This window comes from Epargyreus clarus, unplaced genomic scaffold (assembly GCF_041222505.1).
Source record: "Epargyreus clarus isolate Ecla_fem2 unplaced genomic scaffold, WU_Ecla_fem_2.2 ptg000019l, whole genome shotgun sequence".
In the NCBI taxonomy this organism is placed as follows: domain Eukaryota; kingdom Metazoa; phylum Arthropoda; class Insecta; order Lepidoptera; family Hesperiidae; genus Epargyreus; species Epargyreus clarus.
In genome coordinates this window covers 14,237,172-14,254,945 of record NW_027332227.1, presented here as the reverse complement: position 1 = coordinate 14,254,945, position 17,774 = coordinate 14,237,172, and the positions used below count along the sequence as shown (strand labels likewise).

The following is a 17,774-nucleotide window of genomic DNA, read 5'->3' as shown; positions in this document are numbered from 1 at the left end:
TGTTCCGGTTTGAAGGGTGTGGTAAGGGAGACAAACTTTTCCGAGGCGTTCCAGCTTAGTCCTCAGGGGTAGCGGCGCACCTGTGGCCGACCTCAGGTAGGAATATCTAATCCTATCTGGGGTTATAGATGTCCATGGGCGGCAGTAGCCACTTACCATCAGGTGGACTGCATGCTCGTCTGCTACTCCTATATTATAAAAAAAAAAAAAACAAAACATACTATACTTACACAAAGAGATAGCAATGCAATAGCCGATCTCATATAATTCCCGTTCCACATTCGGTTGATTTGAGAACACCGTAAGTGGACCGTGACTACTAATCTTAGTTTAGAAAGTGGTAGAGTCCTTGATGGTTTGACTCCGGCGGCATCACTACATCCGTGTTAAGCTACTGTGTTCTAATTAGAAGGGTGTGGTAAGGGAGACATACTTTTCAGAGGCGTTCCAACTTAGTCCTCAGGGGTAGTTATCGTCATCGTTCGTTTCGAATATCCCATCCTGTCCCATCCGGGGTTCTCCAGCCATGATCGCCAGAAGCCACTTACCATCAAGTAGACTGCATGCTCGTCTGCTCCTCCTATATTACAAAAAAGGCGGATAGCAAACTCGTTAAATGGATTATACGATGGCTTTATCATGTTACAATTTCTAAAACGCATCCAACAACCAAACCTTTGATTTGAACCTGTCCCCCTAGCGTAAACGGCCGAAATTCATACAGCCATCACAGACGCACAAATACATGAACGTGGGGACTTGTATTATTGTAATTGTATCATGTATGTATGTATGTCGGCCAGTAGCCGCGACAGTTCCGTAGGGGGCGGTTGTCTCACGGCCCCTATTGTTAAACTATCGGGAAATATAATTCAAAGTGGTCAGTGCATATAAAGGAAGATTTTGACGTTTTGTGTGATTAAGTAAGTAAATTGCAATTTAATTTCAGTTATTCATCCAAATGTGTTTCATTGTCTTAATATTTAGTCTGGGAAAGTTACAGAATTTCGTACATCCGATTAAAGTTTTAAAATCATTTCACGATAACATAGTGTAAGCTGTTGAAATTATAAAGATGGTTTTTATTTTTATCAATCACGTCTGTAACAAAAACATTATTATTGACTCTAGCAACGAATTGATAGCGTAGGTTATCAAGTATCTATATAAATTATTGTTTTATATCCAGTTTAAATAAGCATTTAAATAATTATTTTGACTCTACTTCCCACACAAGTATCGTAATTAACTAACTTAAATACTGTTCGCATTTAATTCTAAATTCTGCCATAATTATAACTGAAAATACCTAGTTTTAAAAACATCATATTATTTTGTTTTGTGCATGTTTTTATTTTTATTGAGTACTAAAACTAGTCAATAACTACCAAAAAAGAAAACCCAGCTGAAAATTTTTGTCTTTTTATGAATAGACAAAATTATATGCAACTTTAATAAACAAATATAGAATTGCTAATTGCTAACGCATAATATTGCTGTTGAAATATGAAGGTCGAATAAACAATTCATTATAAAATAACAAACGAACATCATATGTCAACTGTCAAAGAATATTTAACAAACTTTTCAAGCGTCCACACATTGCTAGCTTTGTTCGAGCGACGTTTGAACACAATAAATGTTTATAATAATTAGATTAGGCCACAACACACTGCGATAAACAATCGAAACCACAGCCAAATGTTTACACCGAGCAACCTAAAATAGATATTGCCACAAAAATAGACAAATGACATGCGCTCTAATAGTTATCTGGTATGTGACAGCAGTGGTGGGGACTTCGGATTTTGGGCTGTGTTCAGCGTTCGAATCCCGGGCAACGCATCTTCTTTTTTCTTTTCAGTATAATGTGTGTTTAGAAATTAATCATCTGAAGTGATGTGAAGAGAAAGTCGTGAGGAAATCTAGCCTCCAACATTTCTTTAAAGAAATGTGTAGTCAGTTCGAACTTAGTCAATGTAACAAAAATCCTTCTAATTTTGACACGAAACCCGTGTTCAAAAATTGGAAAGAAATGTCTTACGTTAAAATGTACGACTGATGTTACAAAAAAATTATAACCCTTTCGTACTGATTGCCAGAGTAATTCAGTACCTTTTACGCGGAGGTTTTGCCTATATCCATCGATATACTACAATAAAGACGTACATTGGCAAATAAATAATAACATGAAAAACAACTTCTGACCAACATCAGTACCAACTCCTAGCCAATTATAAAAGGAAAAGCTTATAAATTACTTTTAAAAACCAGCTTTGTAAACATCGTCCACTTGTGATTAACAAAAATATTTTATGGCAAAATATATTCAATTCCTTTTAACGCATTCGTACATTTTGAAGTACCTTTCATTCGCTCGGACAACGTATCAAGAGCCATTCATCTCGTACATTCATTCTGTTCCCTTTATAAATGATGAAAGCATTCAATGGGTGCTTCCAGAGCATGGATCTGCATGCATCAGACTTGATTGTGATATTTAGAAAAGAGATAAGATGTTTTTTATTAAAATTGAATGATATAAAACATCGTTCATTCGTTGATTTTAAAATTTAAAGGTAGAACCCTCTTTCTATCTAATAACACCAGTGTTAAGCGCTGCTGTGGTAAGGGAGACATACACATACAAGAACGCATCAGTGATCGACCTCTATAAATACTCTCTCTCTCTAGTACTCTTATCTTGTCTTGGGTTCATTAAAATTTTTGGACGTGGCAGATGATTTTTTTTTTCTTTTTTATATTGGGGTAAATCATTATAGGCATCAGATTAATATGATTAATGTCATCAAAGTTATAAATTAAATATCTGCCAAACTGGTAGAACACCTTTAAAAAATTAGGTACATTTGAAAACTTTTTTAAACATCACTCAGGTATGCAAGTTTTCACACGATGCTTTCCTTCACCAGTAAAGCAAGTAATACTTTTTAATACGCACGTAACTTTAAAAAATCAGAGGTGCATGGGATTCAAACGTGGAATATAATTATGTATTTCTAACTAATTAGCTTTGCGTAAACTTTCTTCAATACTAAGCAATAAAAGGTCTTGTGCCATATACGGATTACCTTATCATAACCTTTACTTGGAGTTCCATGCGCTCTACATTGCCCATTTTCCTCTAATGAGTGTTCTAATCTTTTAGTTATTACAATTTTCTTATCAAAGTATTGACTCTTACATTACTGTTTTCCTCTTAACGTATCGTAAATAGTAGGCCTACTAATCTTACAAGTAGTCCGATTCGTTATGTTAAAAAGAAAATTATAGAGTTTTCTTTTAAATAAATATTTTTGGCAATTTATATTATAAAAATAAATTATGTGCGTGTGTGATATTGTAGGCTTTAGAGCCTACTATTTGAATCATTACAAGGGCCCAGAGCCGTATATTCGCCAATAAATTTTATCCTTTAAAATATTATTTAATACCCTGATCTTAATTATCCTGAAGGACAAATATATACTCCTTAATAACTTATTCTCTATTGAGAATAAAATATTTTAATAAATTTCAGCTTATTTAAAATAATCACTTAAAATTCCCATCTACCTTCAACCAACAATTATAATATTTGTGTTGTCTTTCTTTCACCATTAGGGTATTTTCTGTCAAATCTAAAATCGATTTATCAGTCACATAAAGATTAATTCTGTAGAAATAAGCATGATCGTAAAACTGATTAGATAATCGCTTGATCAATGTCTGATGCACTTCTTAATGATAATTTGATATTAATTTATACCTATTCAAAAATAAATATTTACAAAAAACAAAGAAAACATATTTTACATGCCGGTTGACTTAAACATGAAGCAATCATCTTAGTCCTCATGAGAGACAAAGTAAATTAGTGCATTGAAAAGTTACATTTAGGATTGCGTTTTTTAGAGGGTGCAATTTTATTTTTTTAATGTATAGGGGTCAGAAGAACCTTAAGTGCAAGTTTGTGGGATCGTCGCCTTTGTTTTATTGTAAGAAACACTGAAAAAAGTTATAACCTTCAAAAGTAAACTTTTTACAAATTTTTCACTTATTTTTGTGTATAACTTATTTATTGGTTACTTGACGATAAAAAATAATGGAAATAAAATTGTATAAAATTTAATTTTCTATATTTTATGATTAATTCAACTTTCTGTAGGGTTGCTAGTTTACGAGATACACCGCGAAAATCTTTTGCACCCCTTTCTCAAAGATGGCGGCCGGGGGACAAGGGTGGCGACCCCACTACACTAAGACTATAATTATTATTACAATCAATCAAGTATGAAAAAAAACTTCCAGACATTAGTTTGACATTCCTCAAATACCTTAAATCTTCAAGGCGAATGCAAATTGCGAATAGTAATAAGATAAATAAAATAAAAGATATTAGCTAGTCTGATAAGGCGGATAGAGTACTATTTGGATGTGATCCAGGTATAAAAATACGCGGCTTAGTGTCGTCTCGGGCGCCTGGGACTATCCCAGCTGGTTTAATGTACCGGCTAATATTAGGTTTGAACCTAGTATTTAAACTGCGGTTAGGAATAGCTTAACAAAAATGAAAAAGTTAAGATCTATTTATTAATAGGGAAAGACAAACTTTAAGAAGTTCTCAAAGGTGTATGAAGTATACCAATTCGCTGCTGCCAGAGCGGTAGCCTATAGCCTACACCACTCGTACCCAGCAATGGGACCATAATGGATCGATGACGAAAGATAAATATTTTTTTGTTCAGTATGGCTATTGAGGAGTTTTAGTGTTACCAACAAACCGTTTTTGAAATCTCAACATTGTTTTTATGGTCAAATTTCAATCATTACACGAATACTAACAATAATGATTCTATTTTACGCCCATTTAATAATCCCTATATATAATTTTGTGCCTACTAAAGATCGAAATTTGACAATGTACAGGAAATAAATAGTCAAATTTCTACTTTTGTTAGGCAAAATCTTAGATAAATTGATTTTCATTAACAGATGTTACCCATTTAATGTAACTCGTTAACAAACAGTCATAACTGCAACTCTTTTTATGTCCCACCGCTGGAAATCGGTCTTTCCTAACTACTGAAGTAAGCCTGGAGTGCATACTCCAATTCACTATCCCAATCCTCAAAGTTCCTGGCCAACCAATGTCGGATGTTTTCCGCCACAAACGGCGACAAGGTTTATCGACTGCTATCCAATGATAACAACCGGCGACGTCAACGTGCCCTCCAACCACGGAAGGACCGGAATTCTAGCTAAATATTCGTAGTTTCATCGAAACTCTATTTCTAGAGACACTAGCTTCTACCCGCGGCTTTGCACGCAATCAGAAGTCGTCAGAAGTTTAAATGATAAAAGTTACTCTATCTCCTTTTCTGGACCCCTGTGTATAAAATTTCATGATCGGTTTGGTAGTTAATGTAGGAAAGAGTAGCAACAAACAACAAAACAAGCTCACTTTCGGATTATAGTATTAGTTAGGATGGTATCGTATTATTTTTATGCAAACAAAACCTTGGCCTTAGCCCTTAACCTTCACGTTTTCGGTGACGAAACAACTATTAATCATTGCCAACCGTTACTCGCTACCAAAAAATATTTTTTCACATTCTCTCGTGTGCGTGCCCAACCGCACACAATTTTTACGATTTTGTTTTGTAAAGAACCCCAAAATTCTTATTACGAAGCCTGCACAGGCCCTACAAAACGCGTTCCATAAACACGTTTAATGTAAACGTGTTTATGGAACGCTTTTTGTGTTGTCTATCATATAAACTTTAATACAAGTATGTACATCGCGTCAAACTCCTTTCAAAATCTAGATTGCCGTTCATAGAAACATACAAAAAAATGTAAGCAGTATGATCATATTTTGTGCCGTTTTTGAAAAAGAATAAATTCATATTGTCTACAATTTAAACACAGTCAAATGCACTCATTTCGTCTTTGGTTTACCGATCCTTTATTCGTGAGAACAAACCAGTTACCCAGGTCTTTAAATTTACAATTTATTTATAGATCATTAAATATTTGATGTCTTCCGCCAAGAGCTGTTTGGTATATTTGGTATACCCGCTAATTGGTTATCATTGTACGTTGTGTTAAATAGGTATATTTGTTTGATGAAGCTAAAAGCTGCATCGACTTTTATCAAGCATCACTATGATCATTTAAATTATGTTAATTAGAGACAAATATCTATTTATTTTTATTTACGAAACAAACAATAACTATACGCAGTCGGAACTCAAATAAGATATAGATAAATTATATACAGCTGAAGGCGGTAGAACCCTTCGTGGTTCGACTCCGGCGGCACCACCGCCACACCTATTTCTGCCTAATAACAGCAGTGTTAGGCGCTGCTGTGTTCCGGTTTGAAGGGTGTGGTAAGGGAGACAGACTTTTTCGAGGCGTTCCAGCTTAGTCCTCAGGGATAGCGGCGCATCTGTGGCCGACCTCAGGTAGGAATATCTAATCCTATCTGGTGTTGATTACAGATGTCCATGGGCGGCAGTAGCCACTTACAATCAGGTGGACTGCATGCTCGTCTGCTACTCTTATATTATAAAAAAAAAACATGAAAATGCCGTATTATACGTAATACTTAACCTACTGCACGTAAATACCTACCGTATGAAATTAAGACTAATCATTCAAAACCGAGAAATAAACAATACAGAATTAAAGTAAATGATAATGATGACGCGTTGGCTATTTTGGCATTGGTAGACTTCACATGCCTTTAAGGATCTTTTTACAACAACAACAAATACTCTTTATTTGCAAACCACAATACTAACACATAAAATAATATTAGAGACAGTATACAAAAAGGCGGTCTTATCGCTAATGAGCGATTTCTTCCAGGTAATCTTTGGGACGGAGTTAAAGATATATGAGACATGAAGATTTTTAGTCCAGCAGATCAATTTTGTGTTACGACACAAAATTGATCTGTTGGTCCCGTACGCGGAACCCTAAAAATGTCCCATAAAATTTCCCCAAATGTGCAAAACGTCACAGCGTTAGTCAACCCGCGCCGTTCCACGCAATCAGCTGATAGATATTATTTCTGTGCAGCGTGTCTGCATTCCACGGATTCCTGGCGACAGTTTCATGCTTTGTTGCTTTCGGCTGTGAAACGGGAATTTGTTTTACTAAATTACTGTTTGTTTCGAAAGAAAATCAATTATATTGAACTGCCATCTGATCAAACAAATGACAGAGACTATGGTGATAAACAACTAAGAAACGTACATATTTATAAATACAAAATTAAATAGGTAATTTCTCACCCAGACTTCAAACATTTGTTTCCATCACAGAAATATTATTGCAAGGAATCAAACCCAAAACCTCAGGCTTATCAGGGCCAGTGATAAGACCAAGTGACCAGAAAAAACTAAGACAGAAGTCAGTAAGAAATTGTAACTAAATAATTTAAGAAAACAGAAGAGAGTTACGCTCAACATCATGCTATGCATTATCATTACCATTCCATGGAACCCAAAAGTATGCTGTTTACAGTTGAAACCTTCTTGCATGTGTGACTGCATAGGTGTATTCGTACGTGCATATATCCGGCATGAATATACGTTGTGCATGATTATATGCGGGAATTGTAATGTTTTCCCATTTCTTCCAGATAAAAATGGGGTCGATGTTTCGAAGTGAGGAGATGGTGCTCTGCCAGCTGTTCGTGCAGCCGGAGGCGGCTTACGTCTCCATGTACGAGCTGGGAGAGACCGGCATCGCACAGTTCAGAGACGTAAGTGGAATTGAGCTTCAACGAGTAAAATTCGATATTTTTTTACATAAAATCCCTATTTATCTCTAAATTCGAGGTATATACCTCATTTTTTTTAATATGAAAACAATTGCACATAGACTTAATTATACATTATTTGCATACAGAGATAGCACAAACATCCGAGTCCACTAACAAACTCCTAATCACTGAAGCATCATAGCCGATGTTTGTAGCTAACGTTTGGCTGGAAACTGAGATATTAATGGGTCGCAGCCAAACAGTCGACTTTGTACGTGCGCTTTACGACCGAACCGAACGAAATCCGATCATTAATCGATCGAAAGCCATCAATGCGCGCAAATAGACCAGATTAGGGCTGGATTTGCGCCAAGCGGTCAGGTTAATGGCGTTTTTCGTATGCGCCGATAAGACATCGCCAAGTTCCTAGATGCGTTTTGGAATCTTTGTTGCCTATTGAGTCTTAAATTATAATCTTTCAAACAATAATCATCAAATACCTTACGCTCCAGCTTAAATGTTGGATTTGGAGCTAATTCAAAATTCAAATTCAACATATTTGCTACATAAGAAATTGCATTGCAGATAGCAATCTTCATTTACATGCAAAATTGCAGCTCGATCGAATACCGAAAGATGGATCAAATTAAAATTGTAAGATTCGAACCGAACATACACATAACCAACAAGTTAAAAAAAAACTTAAGTAATAATATGATAATTTCTAAAAAAAAATTCATTTATTTCTAAGCGTTCAAAGAAGTACTAAATATATGTGGGAATATTAGATTTCTATGATTGGCAATAATTTGGAAGTTGGCAGATGCGTTGCCTTTCTTGAGAACAAATCCTTACTAATATTATAAATCCGAAAGTAACTCCGTCTGTCTGTCTGTCTGTCTGTCTCTTCTTCACGCCTAAACCACTGAACCGATTTTAATGAAATTTTGTACAATGATAGTCTGAGACCCGAGAAAGGACATAGAATAGTTTTTATTCCGGAAATCCCACGGGAACTAGGGATGGCGATCTAAGATCGATTAATCGATCTTTTGGACCAAAAAGTCGATTATTTTAACCGATATTAGTAAGGATTGAATTGTAAAGCACTGCACTTGATCAAGTGATCTTTAGAAAAGTTGTTGTCCATGAACCCACGAAGGTTTCAGAGTTGGTACGACCAATTTTCGCCAGATGGCGCCACTATCGATGAAGGTACGAATTTTCAGTTTTATGTATGTTAGTATGTCATTTTATTTTCTTTTAAACGCGGGCGAAGCCGCGGGCAAAAACTAGTTTGAAATAATATACCTTTAAAAATTAAAAATACTGTTTATATTGCCCCAGGCCACCCTTAGTTGCGTGAAGATAGTGACCAACAAGATAAATGTGACAAAAAAGGGGTCACACTAAATGGAAATAATACAAATTAAATCTGAAGCTTTTAAGCGAATCAGGGTGACAAGAACTATTCGCAACATTAAGCCAAGCGCAGACTGACCCAAATATTATAATCCACTCAAATGGATGATAGGCGCTTGTTAAGATCTTGTCTCACTAGAAGCAGTTAGCGAAAATGAGAATACTAATAAATTCATAAATTGTAATTAACTTTGTATACATTTTGTACTTAAACTCCGGTGGGACCACCACCACTCTTCCTAATGACAGCAATGTTAAAAGCTGCTGTTTTCTTCATTGAAGGGTGAAAGGAGACATACTTATTCGAGGCATCCTTACTTGGTCCAGGAATAGCAAAGTTACAGATGTTTATGGGAGTCAGTTACTTACAATCAGATGAACTGATGAATATGTTCGTTTTCTAATATAATAATATAAAAATAGATAAAATGAAAAACGCGAAAATATTAAAAAAATGGATACTCATATTTTTTTAATAGGTTACAACACTCGTGTTCAAGTTACCGTTTCAAAAATACAAAATCGGATCCGTTTAAGATTCGTTTAAAACTCTGAAGAATCTGTCTTTCTGCTATGAACAAATTCACACCTATCATAACGTCGGGGTTAAAATAGCACACAATAGCGGCAATTCGTTTCGTCGATTTCTCTGGGGACTCAAGAGCTAGCATGCATATTGCTTAAAGAATTGTCATAGCAATTCAAAGGGGAAATGCTGCAAGCATCTTTGGAACCCTGCCCAAAGACAGCGATAGCGATATTTTTTTATGCTAGTATTTTTGTTTTTCTTTGTTTTATATATGTACATTCTGTAAATAATGTTTTAAGATTAATTTATTTTATTTTATTTCATTTCATTTTGACTAGCATTTTATTTCATGTTTAAAATATATTTAGTACTTAATACTGTAAAACAAACCTTGTGACGAACTTTCAGAACAAAAATAGCAGCATAAAAACTCGCTTATCGCCTATTATCATACAAGTGGCTACCGGCTAGCGTGTTATCATACCAGTAGGCTGCAGCGAGGGAGCGTCCAGTTCGTGACTCCCGTATCGATCAACCAAATGTTTTATTCAGCCCTAAAACTGGGCTGACCTTTGAGAACGGAAGTGAACACAACGTTTTATCAAGGCTCTATTAAGGCCAAGTTGCAAATAATCTATTTTTTTTTTCAAATTCTTCATTCAATTATTTTCATACCTTTTATGAACGGAAAGGATCAAACTTCAACTTCAATAATACTTCAACCAAAAATAAGTTTTATCAGGACACACGAAATATCTTCGTTATTTCGGGCTACCCTAATGTAGGTATGCCCTAAAACAAGAAGATTAAATACTAATAGGCCTATGGAGTGGACATTGTCAAGATTTTCACTCTAAAACGTTCATCCCGCTTCACACTAACACTATCTCGGATTTATTGACGTTTGACATAATGTCCTGTTTATTGCTTCTAAGTTTAATTTATATGCCCTCTTATTACAATTTCTTTTTCTGGTTTGGGATTTGGTAAAACACGCATGAAATTTCAGCTTACTTCTACCTTCCAAACCTTTAAAGATTCTTCATTCAATCCAGACGAGCATGCAGTGCACCTGATGTCAAGTGGCTATCATCCCCCATGGACATCTGTAACATCTGTCAACCCCAGGTAGGATTACATTTCTACCTGAGGTCAGCAATAGATGCGCCGCTACCCCTGAGTACTAAGCTGGGACGCCTCAGAAAGTACGAGTATGTCTCCCTTACCATGCACACCGATCCCTTTCCCTTAAACCATAACACATCAGAGCTTAACACTGTTGTAATGAGGCAGAAATAGGTAAGAAGGTGGTACCGCAATCAAACCACGAAGGGTTCTAACACCTTCAAGTTGCTTATGTATTGTATTGTACCTTTTTCATTCATCTTCTTAGCTTGTCGTTCCTCTTATATCATCGTCATCAAGCTTAATTAATACAATACGTATATTTGAATAATTTAATACAGATGACGGATATAAAACCAGTTTTTCTACATTCCAAGATCACAGTTATAGTCTAAATTAGACATAGTTTTGTATAATGCATCACGGCTTAATAAAAAATTCAGCTGCCGATTGTTTGTGTTCGCAAAACGAAAAATAGTGATGGATTTATATGAAATTTTACACATTTAATTTACTCAATACAACATAATAAATAAATAAAAAGATTATACTTACTCTTCTTAAAAAAATCATATCATTCGATACCCTTATTATCATAGAAGTAGTTGTGGCGGTGTTGCCCCTAGAATCGAATCACAGAAAGTTCGAGAAAGGTGTTAAGTTCTTTAGAAAGTACTTAGTTACTTAGTTTTTTTAAATAGATTGAGTGCATTGCGTAATAACATTTATAACCACTGTCTATGCCATTCTTTTCTACCATTAAAATTTCGGTAAAAATTCTCAATGTTTTATTTTCATAACAACTACACAACAGCGTGCTATATAAAGCTACGTATTTCTTTCAACGGATCTCGTAATGGCGAGTGAATGTTAAAGGATGGTCTAGTTAAGCTAAATTTGACCACATTGAGAGTCGAGATGAACTCATTGTGTCCGCGCAGACGGACGGACGCGAGTCACAATTAGTTTGGCACACTTTGGACAATATTACTTACATATTTGAAACTAAGCTTCTTAAATTGGGAGCAGATTCAAGGCTCTCTGTTTTTCTAGTTATGTGCGTATTACAAATTAATTGTCACTTGCGTTATCGCTAAAAAAAACTTCGTGAAGAAACCTACATAATGTTTTCCAAAGTATGTTAAGACTGCCAATTCGTATTTGGCTATGTAAGATATGGCCTAAAATTCTTATCATTATGAGACTCGTGCCCAGCAGTGGGATAGTAATGGATTGATACTTATGTCCCACTGCAAGGAAAGCTCTAAAGTAAGATCTAAAAGAATGTATGTAATAGATCGACGAACATTTTTACCTAATTGCGATTCTCTAGCCGATTTTAGCATATCGCAGTTAAAAAAATTAAAATATTGGTAACATTTCGAAATACTACTACGGAAATTACACTGACGCACAGCTTTTAAATTAATTAAAAATATGACTAGCGTTGTCATATTTTGCTGCTGTGTTCAAATTAATTGGAAAGTTTTTAAATTTACAGCCAAACTTCTACAATGGATTAAGAAACCCTAACATTATATTTATTCAAACTCAGTGCAGTTTAATTCAACCATTTAGAGTCATTATTTAAGCAATAACTTACATTTTTGTAACATACATAACCCTTGTGGGATTGCCTATCTAACTATTTCAATCGTCATAATTAAATATATTCATCTGTGAATAAATTTTAATGAGAGTCACCCTGTAAGGGACGAAATTACAAATCACATCATAAGTAAACCTTTCAACCTTTTTAATTATAAAAAAAACATACATTACATTTATAATATTCAAACAATCACAACACATTTCAACGCCTAAATTGAGGAAAACTATAGTAAATCGAAACCCAATCTTTCGGGACGAATATATTTAAGGTAATAGAGTAAAAGCCCCCAAGCCCATATTGTCATAAATGTCGTTTCGTCAAACTCACATAATAACATGGAATATTTTCGAACAAGCGATCAACCACATGAAATGTCATACGGTTAGGGGTTCATGCGATTTAATATTTTAGTTACAAGCATTAATATCGATTGATTTGTACTACGTCCATGTTGAAAAGAGAAGGTATCAACGAACGATTTGATGATATTGAGTTTTTGACTTAGTATTGCTTGGATATGTGTAAAGGGTTAAGACAAAACAGTTCAGTAGCATTACCATGAGTTGGCATAGAAACGCCACTATAGAAATGGTAAATAGAAAACTATTGTCATTTTGGTAGTGAATAACATAACTACTATCGTTACGGTATTTCTTGACAACGTCTGTCAAATTAATGACTCATGGGACCGAATTTGTATGGCAATAGATCATAATGACATTCGCTAGCGATTTGATTTCGATAGGTTTTTTACGTATCGAGTTACGTCACTACGGATTTTAGTTCTACGAGTAACCACCAGAGGCGCTGTACAATTTTTCATACATTTATTTTACGCAGTCGCTAGCGAGTAATACTTTTGTAAACTCATGGTAGTCCTACAGTGCCTATTTACCTTTCGTTTGTCAACTGTTATTTGTTTGGTAGCTATTAACGAGCTTCAGTATTATCAATAAGGAAATTAGACAATTTATAATTATGGTCGAATTTCATAATATTGGGCGGAATATCCTCTTTGCAAACTCATAGCCGATATTAGGATTCCATTTATGGTAGGTTCCATATTTAGTCACTAACTGTTATTCCACTCTCAACCGCGCCCAATTTTGCTTAATGATGTTGATCAGGTAATCAACACAAACCACAATGTGCCACCTGCATCAAGATGATATTTAATATATTTTTCACAGTTTTACCGAAAAACATTGTAAAATACATTCTAGAAAACAATCTAGGTAAATTATTTTTCTCCTTATCGTACACGTCTATTCTTACCGTTAAATTTCAATTGCGTTCAATTGTACGATTAGCAATTCGCCACATTGTATCGAAGATGTAATTTATTCAGTCCGGAATAAATACAATGAACATTGAACATTCATCGTACACAATATAACTTATTATAATATCTAAGATGTCACCTCCCTTGAGGACTAATAGAAGTTACGGAAGAACGGAATTACTACTCAGAAGTCCTTTTAAGTAGTTTTATGAAGAAATTTATGAGCAAAAACCTCGTAAAAATAGAATTTTAAAGGAAAACTTTGTTAGGAAACCTACTGACTCGAAAGTTCTTGACAGAAAAGTTCTAAAAAATGTTCAAAGTCTATCAATCTGCACTTAGTTAGCATAGCAAACCATGACCTAAACTTCTCGTTCTGTATCCTTGCCCAGGACTGGGACTTTTATAATATAGGAGTAGCAGACGAGCATGCAGTCCACCTGATAGTAGCTACTGCCGCCCATTGACATCTATAACACCAGATAGGATCAGATATTCCTCCCTGAGATCGGTTACAGATGCGCCACTACTAAAGTATGTCTCCCTTACCACACCAAAGCCACATAAAAGCAATTAAGTATTTGGAATGAAAATAATGAGCGACGATGACAGATAAAAATATTATGACGCGAGTGATAAAATAGTTAATGAAACCCGCACCTAACTCTGAAAATAACTCGCACAATTGGCCATAATCCCGACAACCGTTCATCTTCGGCGTTATTGCTCTCATTTATAGGAGACATTCACTTCTAGTAATCGGGAGGTCGGTCAATGATATTGTCGTTCCAGTTTCGATGGACGTTCAGTTTTTTTATGTAATAGGTACAAGTAAAAATATAAAAGTATGCAGTACATGTGGTCGTAAATGCTTGGGGACAGCTGTTATTAAAACCCAAATAAAATTGGTATCTTACAAAGTTCGGCCCTACATCATCATCATCAACAACCCATTACTGTCCCACTGCTGGGCACGGTTCTCCTCTCATAATGAGAAAGATTAGGCTATAGTCCACCGCGCTGGCAAAGTGCGCATTGGTAGACTTCATATTTTTTAATTTGAAACGCTTCGTAAAAGTGTCTGCGTTATAAAACTGCTGTGTTCAAACTAGTCTCTTTACTCTATTTTTGAGTGAAATCCAATATTTTCTTACACCCTCACAGACGGACAGATATTTCCCTACCGTCATATTAAATTATCTTATGAATGAATATAATATATGAAATGAGGACACTTCTAAGTTCGCATATTATATTCATTCGCATAAATAAATATTTTAAAATTTTAATTTGTAGGCAAAGAAAATCATAATAATTGTACACACATGGGATAAAAGATACGAGGATATATTGTTTATCATATTGTTATCGATAATTAATTAATTTCATCTGAAGTTGATTTACAAATTCAGATGAAATTAAAAATCTACTAATCAGAGTGCTAAATAAACTAGAAATACCTAATACTTATAACGAGAAATTGTAAACATCGATGACAAAATATATGCGCAGGTAATACGAACAATAATAATGCCTATTACCTTGCATGACTCATGTTCAGTCTGGTCTTGAATTTGCTTCACCTGTTCTGACGGAAAATCTGTATTAAATAGCATTTGTGGGATGACAAGACTCCATTTAACTCCCAGACATCATAGGACATCTGCAGCCCACGTTAATATACGAGTACTTGCAAAATGTCTAATAGAGCTAATGTGCCTTTATAGAAATTTTATATTTTGTTTTGCACCAAGTGTTGTGTTGCTGCAGACGTAAAGTATCTGTAATCCGATCTATCACGGTACGTGATATAAATAAATCTCTTTAAACTACATGATTTCTTAATATAAATCATTAATTCATTCATAATTTTATTTTTTTATAACATTGAAGTAGCTAACAGGAAAGGAATCTATGATGGTGAGTGCTTACTGCCACCCATAGACATATGATTTTAGACGAAAAATTATCGCGGAAATGAGACATTTTATTATGTAACGGGTACTCACGATATGCGTTTTTAAATTTCTTTATTGCCGATATTTCGACCCATTTGCATGGATCGTGGTCACGGCGAAACTACGGTGGCGGGGAGAAACCGTTTACAAGTACTAGTGGTAGATTAATCTATCTACTCTACGTCTACTTTGTTTTTCTTTTCTAGGTTCCATATCACGACATACAACACTAACAGTATCCTTACGCACCGTACTTTGTACTATTTGTGACTTGCATAAACTAGCCACTGGATTCCACGTTTGGGCTAACTTAAAACCATCTTCTCTGTTGAAGTTCCTAGGATGTTTCTTGATCTCTATTGCTTCTCTTACTAAACCAAGAAAGTAATGACGCTCTGTGGAGATCACCCGAGGTTTATATAATTCAATCCAGTGGTTAGAACCTGAACTAAGGATGTGTTCGGCTACCGCAGATTTCTTCGGGTCATTATTTTTGACTGCGCTGATATGTTCCTTAATACGTTGTGATATAGCTCGTTTTGTCTGCCCGATATAAGAGCTACCGCAGCAAATATCGGCAATAAAGAAATTTAAAAACGCATATCGTGAGTACCCGTTACATAATAAAATGACCCATAGACATGTCCCTAATAGGGGTCGCAATCCGGGATTCGAGATTTCGAAAATACCGGGATACCGGGCCAAATTTAGGTCTTATTAATACCGGTTTTAATTTCACAAAAACCGGGATATTCGGTATTTTCGGTTTTTAGTAAAATAAAACAAAATAAAGTTATAGTCATATAAATTGACTCCAATGGACTCTGGCACAATGCAAAAGTCCATATTAAACAAGCGTTACAATCGACACAACCTTTTTTTTTTTTTTTTTCTCGAGGGGGAAACCTTCAAAAGGTACCCGACGACGTGGGAGCCACGCCGGGTTATGTGGGATTTTTATGATATATTTTCAAAATATTTTATAACAATGACAATTATGACAATAGGCGTCAAGAAACAACCCGCCAACACGATCTTCGCTTTAACAAGATCTGCTGTCGATAGGCTTGATAAGATTTGGAGGAACCGCAACACCAAGACAGATCAATATGGTTGTCGCAAGGGCCGATCAGCTGGTGATCTTCTTGTGTACCTCATTCACCTTTGGGAACAAGCTGTTGAGAGCAACGGGAAGGCATTGGCCGTAAGCCTGGACATCGCTAAGGCCTTTGACCGGCTCTGGCATAGGGTCCTTCTCGCGAAGTTACCATCTTCTTCCCGAGAGGTTGTGCACATAGACAGCCAGCTTTCTGTCTGAGCGGCATATCAAGGTCGTAGTTGACGGGTGCTGCTCAGACACGGAGCTCATCAACGCTGGCGTGCCCCAAGGGTCTGTATTATCTCCCACGCTTTTTATTCTGCATATCAATGATTTGCTGCTATTAACCGGTGGCATTCATTGCTATGCAGATCATAGCACGGAAGATGGTATGTACACAGGCCGTGCGGACACCTCCCGGACATTCGTGGAAGAAAGCAGAATCCGACTTGTGTCTGAAATCGAGAACTCTCTGGAGCAGGTCTTGGAATGGGGTCGTCTTACCCTTGTTGAGTTCAACCCCATGAAGACACAAGTCACATCCACATCAACTGGACTCGTGGCGGTCCTCCACGGTTCGGTTTGATCGTTCATTTTTGCCGCGTACGTGCAAAATGTGGAATAAACTTTCTCCTGAGGTATTCCCTCAGGACTATGACGTGGGGCTCTTCAAGAGGGGTGTAAAAAGAGCTCTCCTTCAAAACCGGCGATGCATTGGCGACTCCTCTGGTGTTGCAAATGTCCATAGGCGACGGTGACTGCTTTCCATCAGGTAGCCCGTCTGCCTTATCGTTAGGTTACATATAAGACTTATGAAAAGTCTAGTTTTTCCTATCCTTCTCTACGCTGCAGAGACGTAGACGATTCGGATGCAAGATCGCCGTAAAATTGATGCCCTAGAAATACTATTCTCTGGATCTACGATTATCTGGATTAGAATACTAAAATATTTCGGCCGCATATTTAGGGA

The 17,774-nt window shown here is 35.9% G+C and overlaps 1 protein-coding gene across 1 annotated transcript in view; it reads left to right on the top strand.

Annotated features, from left to right (window-relative positions):
• Positions 1-807: 807 nt before the first annotated feature.
• Positions 808-17,774, top strand: part of LOC140750022 (V-type proton ATPase 116 kDa subunit a 1) — a 36,557-nt gene continuing 19,590 nt past the window's right edge. Inside the window, exons 1-2 of the mRNA XM_073083312.1 lie at positions 808-923; positions 7,655-7,777. Of these exons, the coding sequence (XP_072939413.1) occupies positions 7,661-7,777 (117 nt within the window). The 5' untranslated portion in view covers positions 808-923; positions 7,655-7,660. The remainder of the gene's footprint in view (positions 924-7,654; positions 7,778-17,774) is intronic.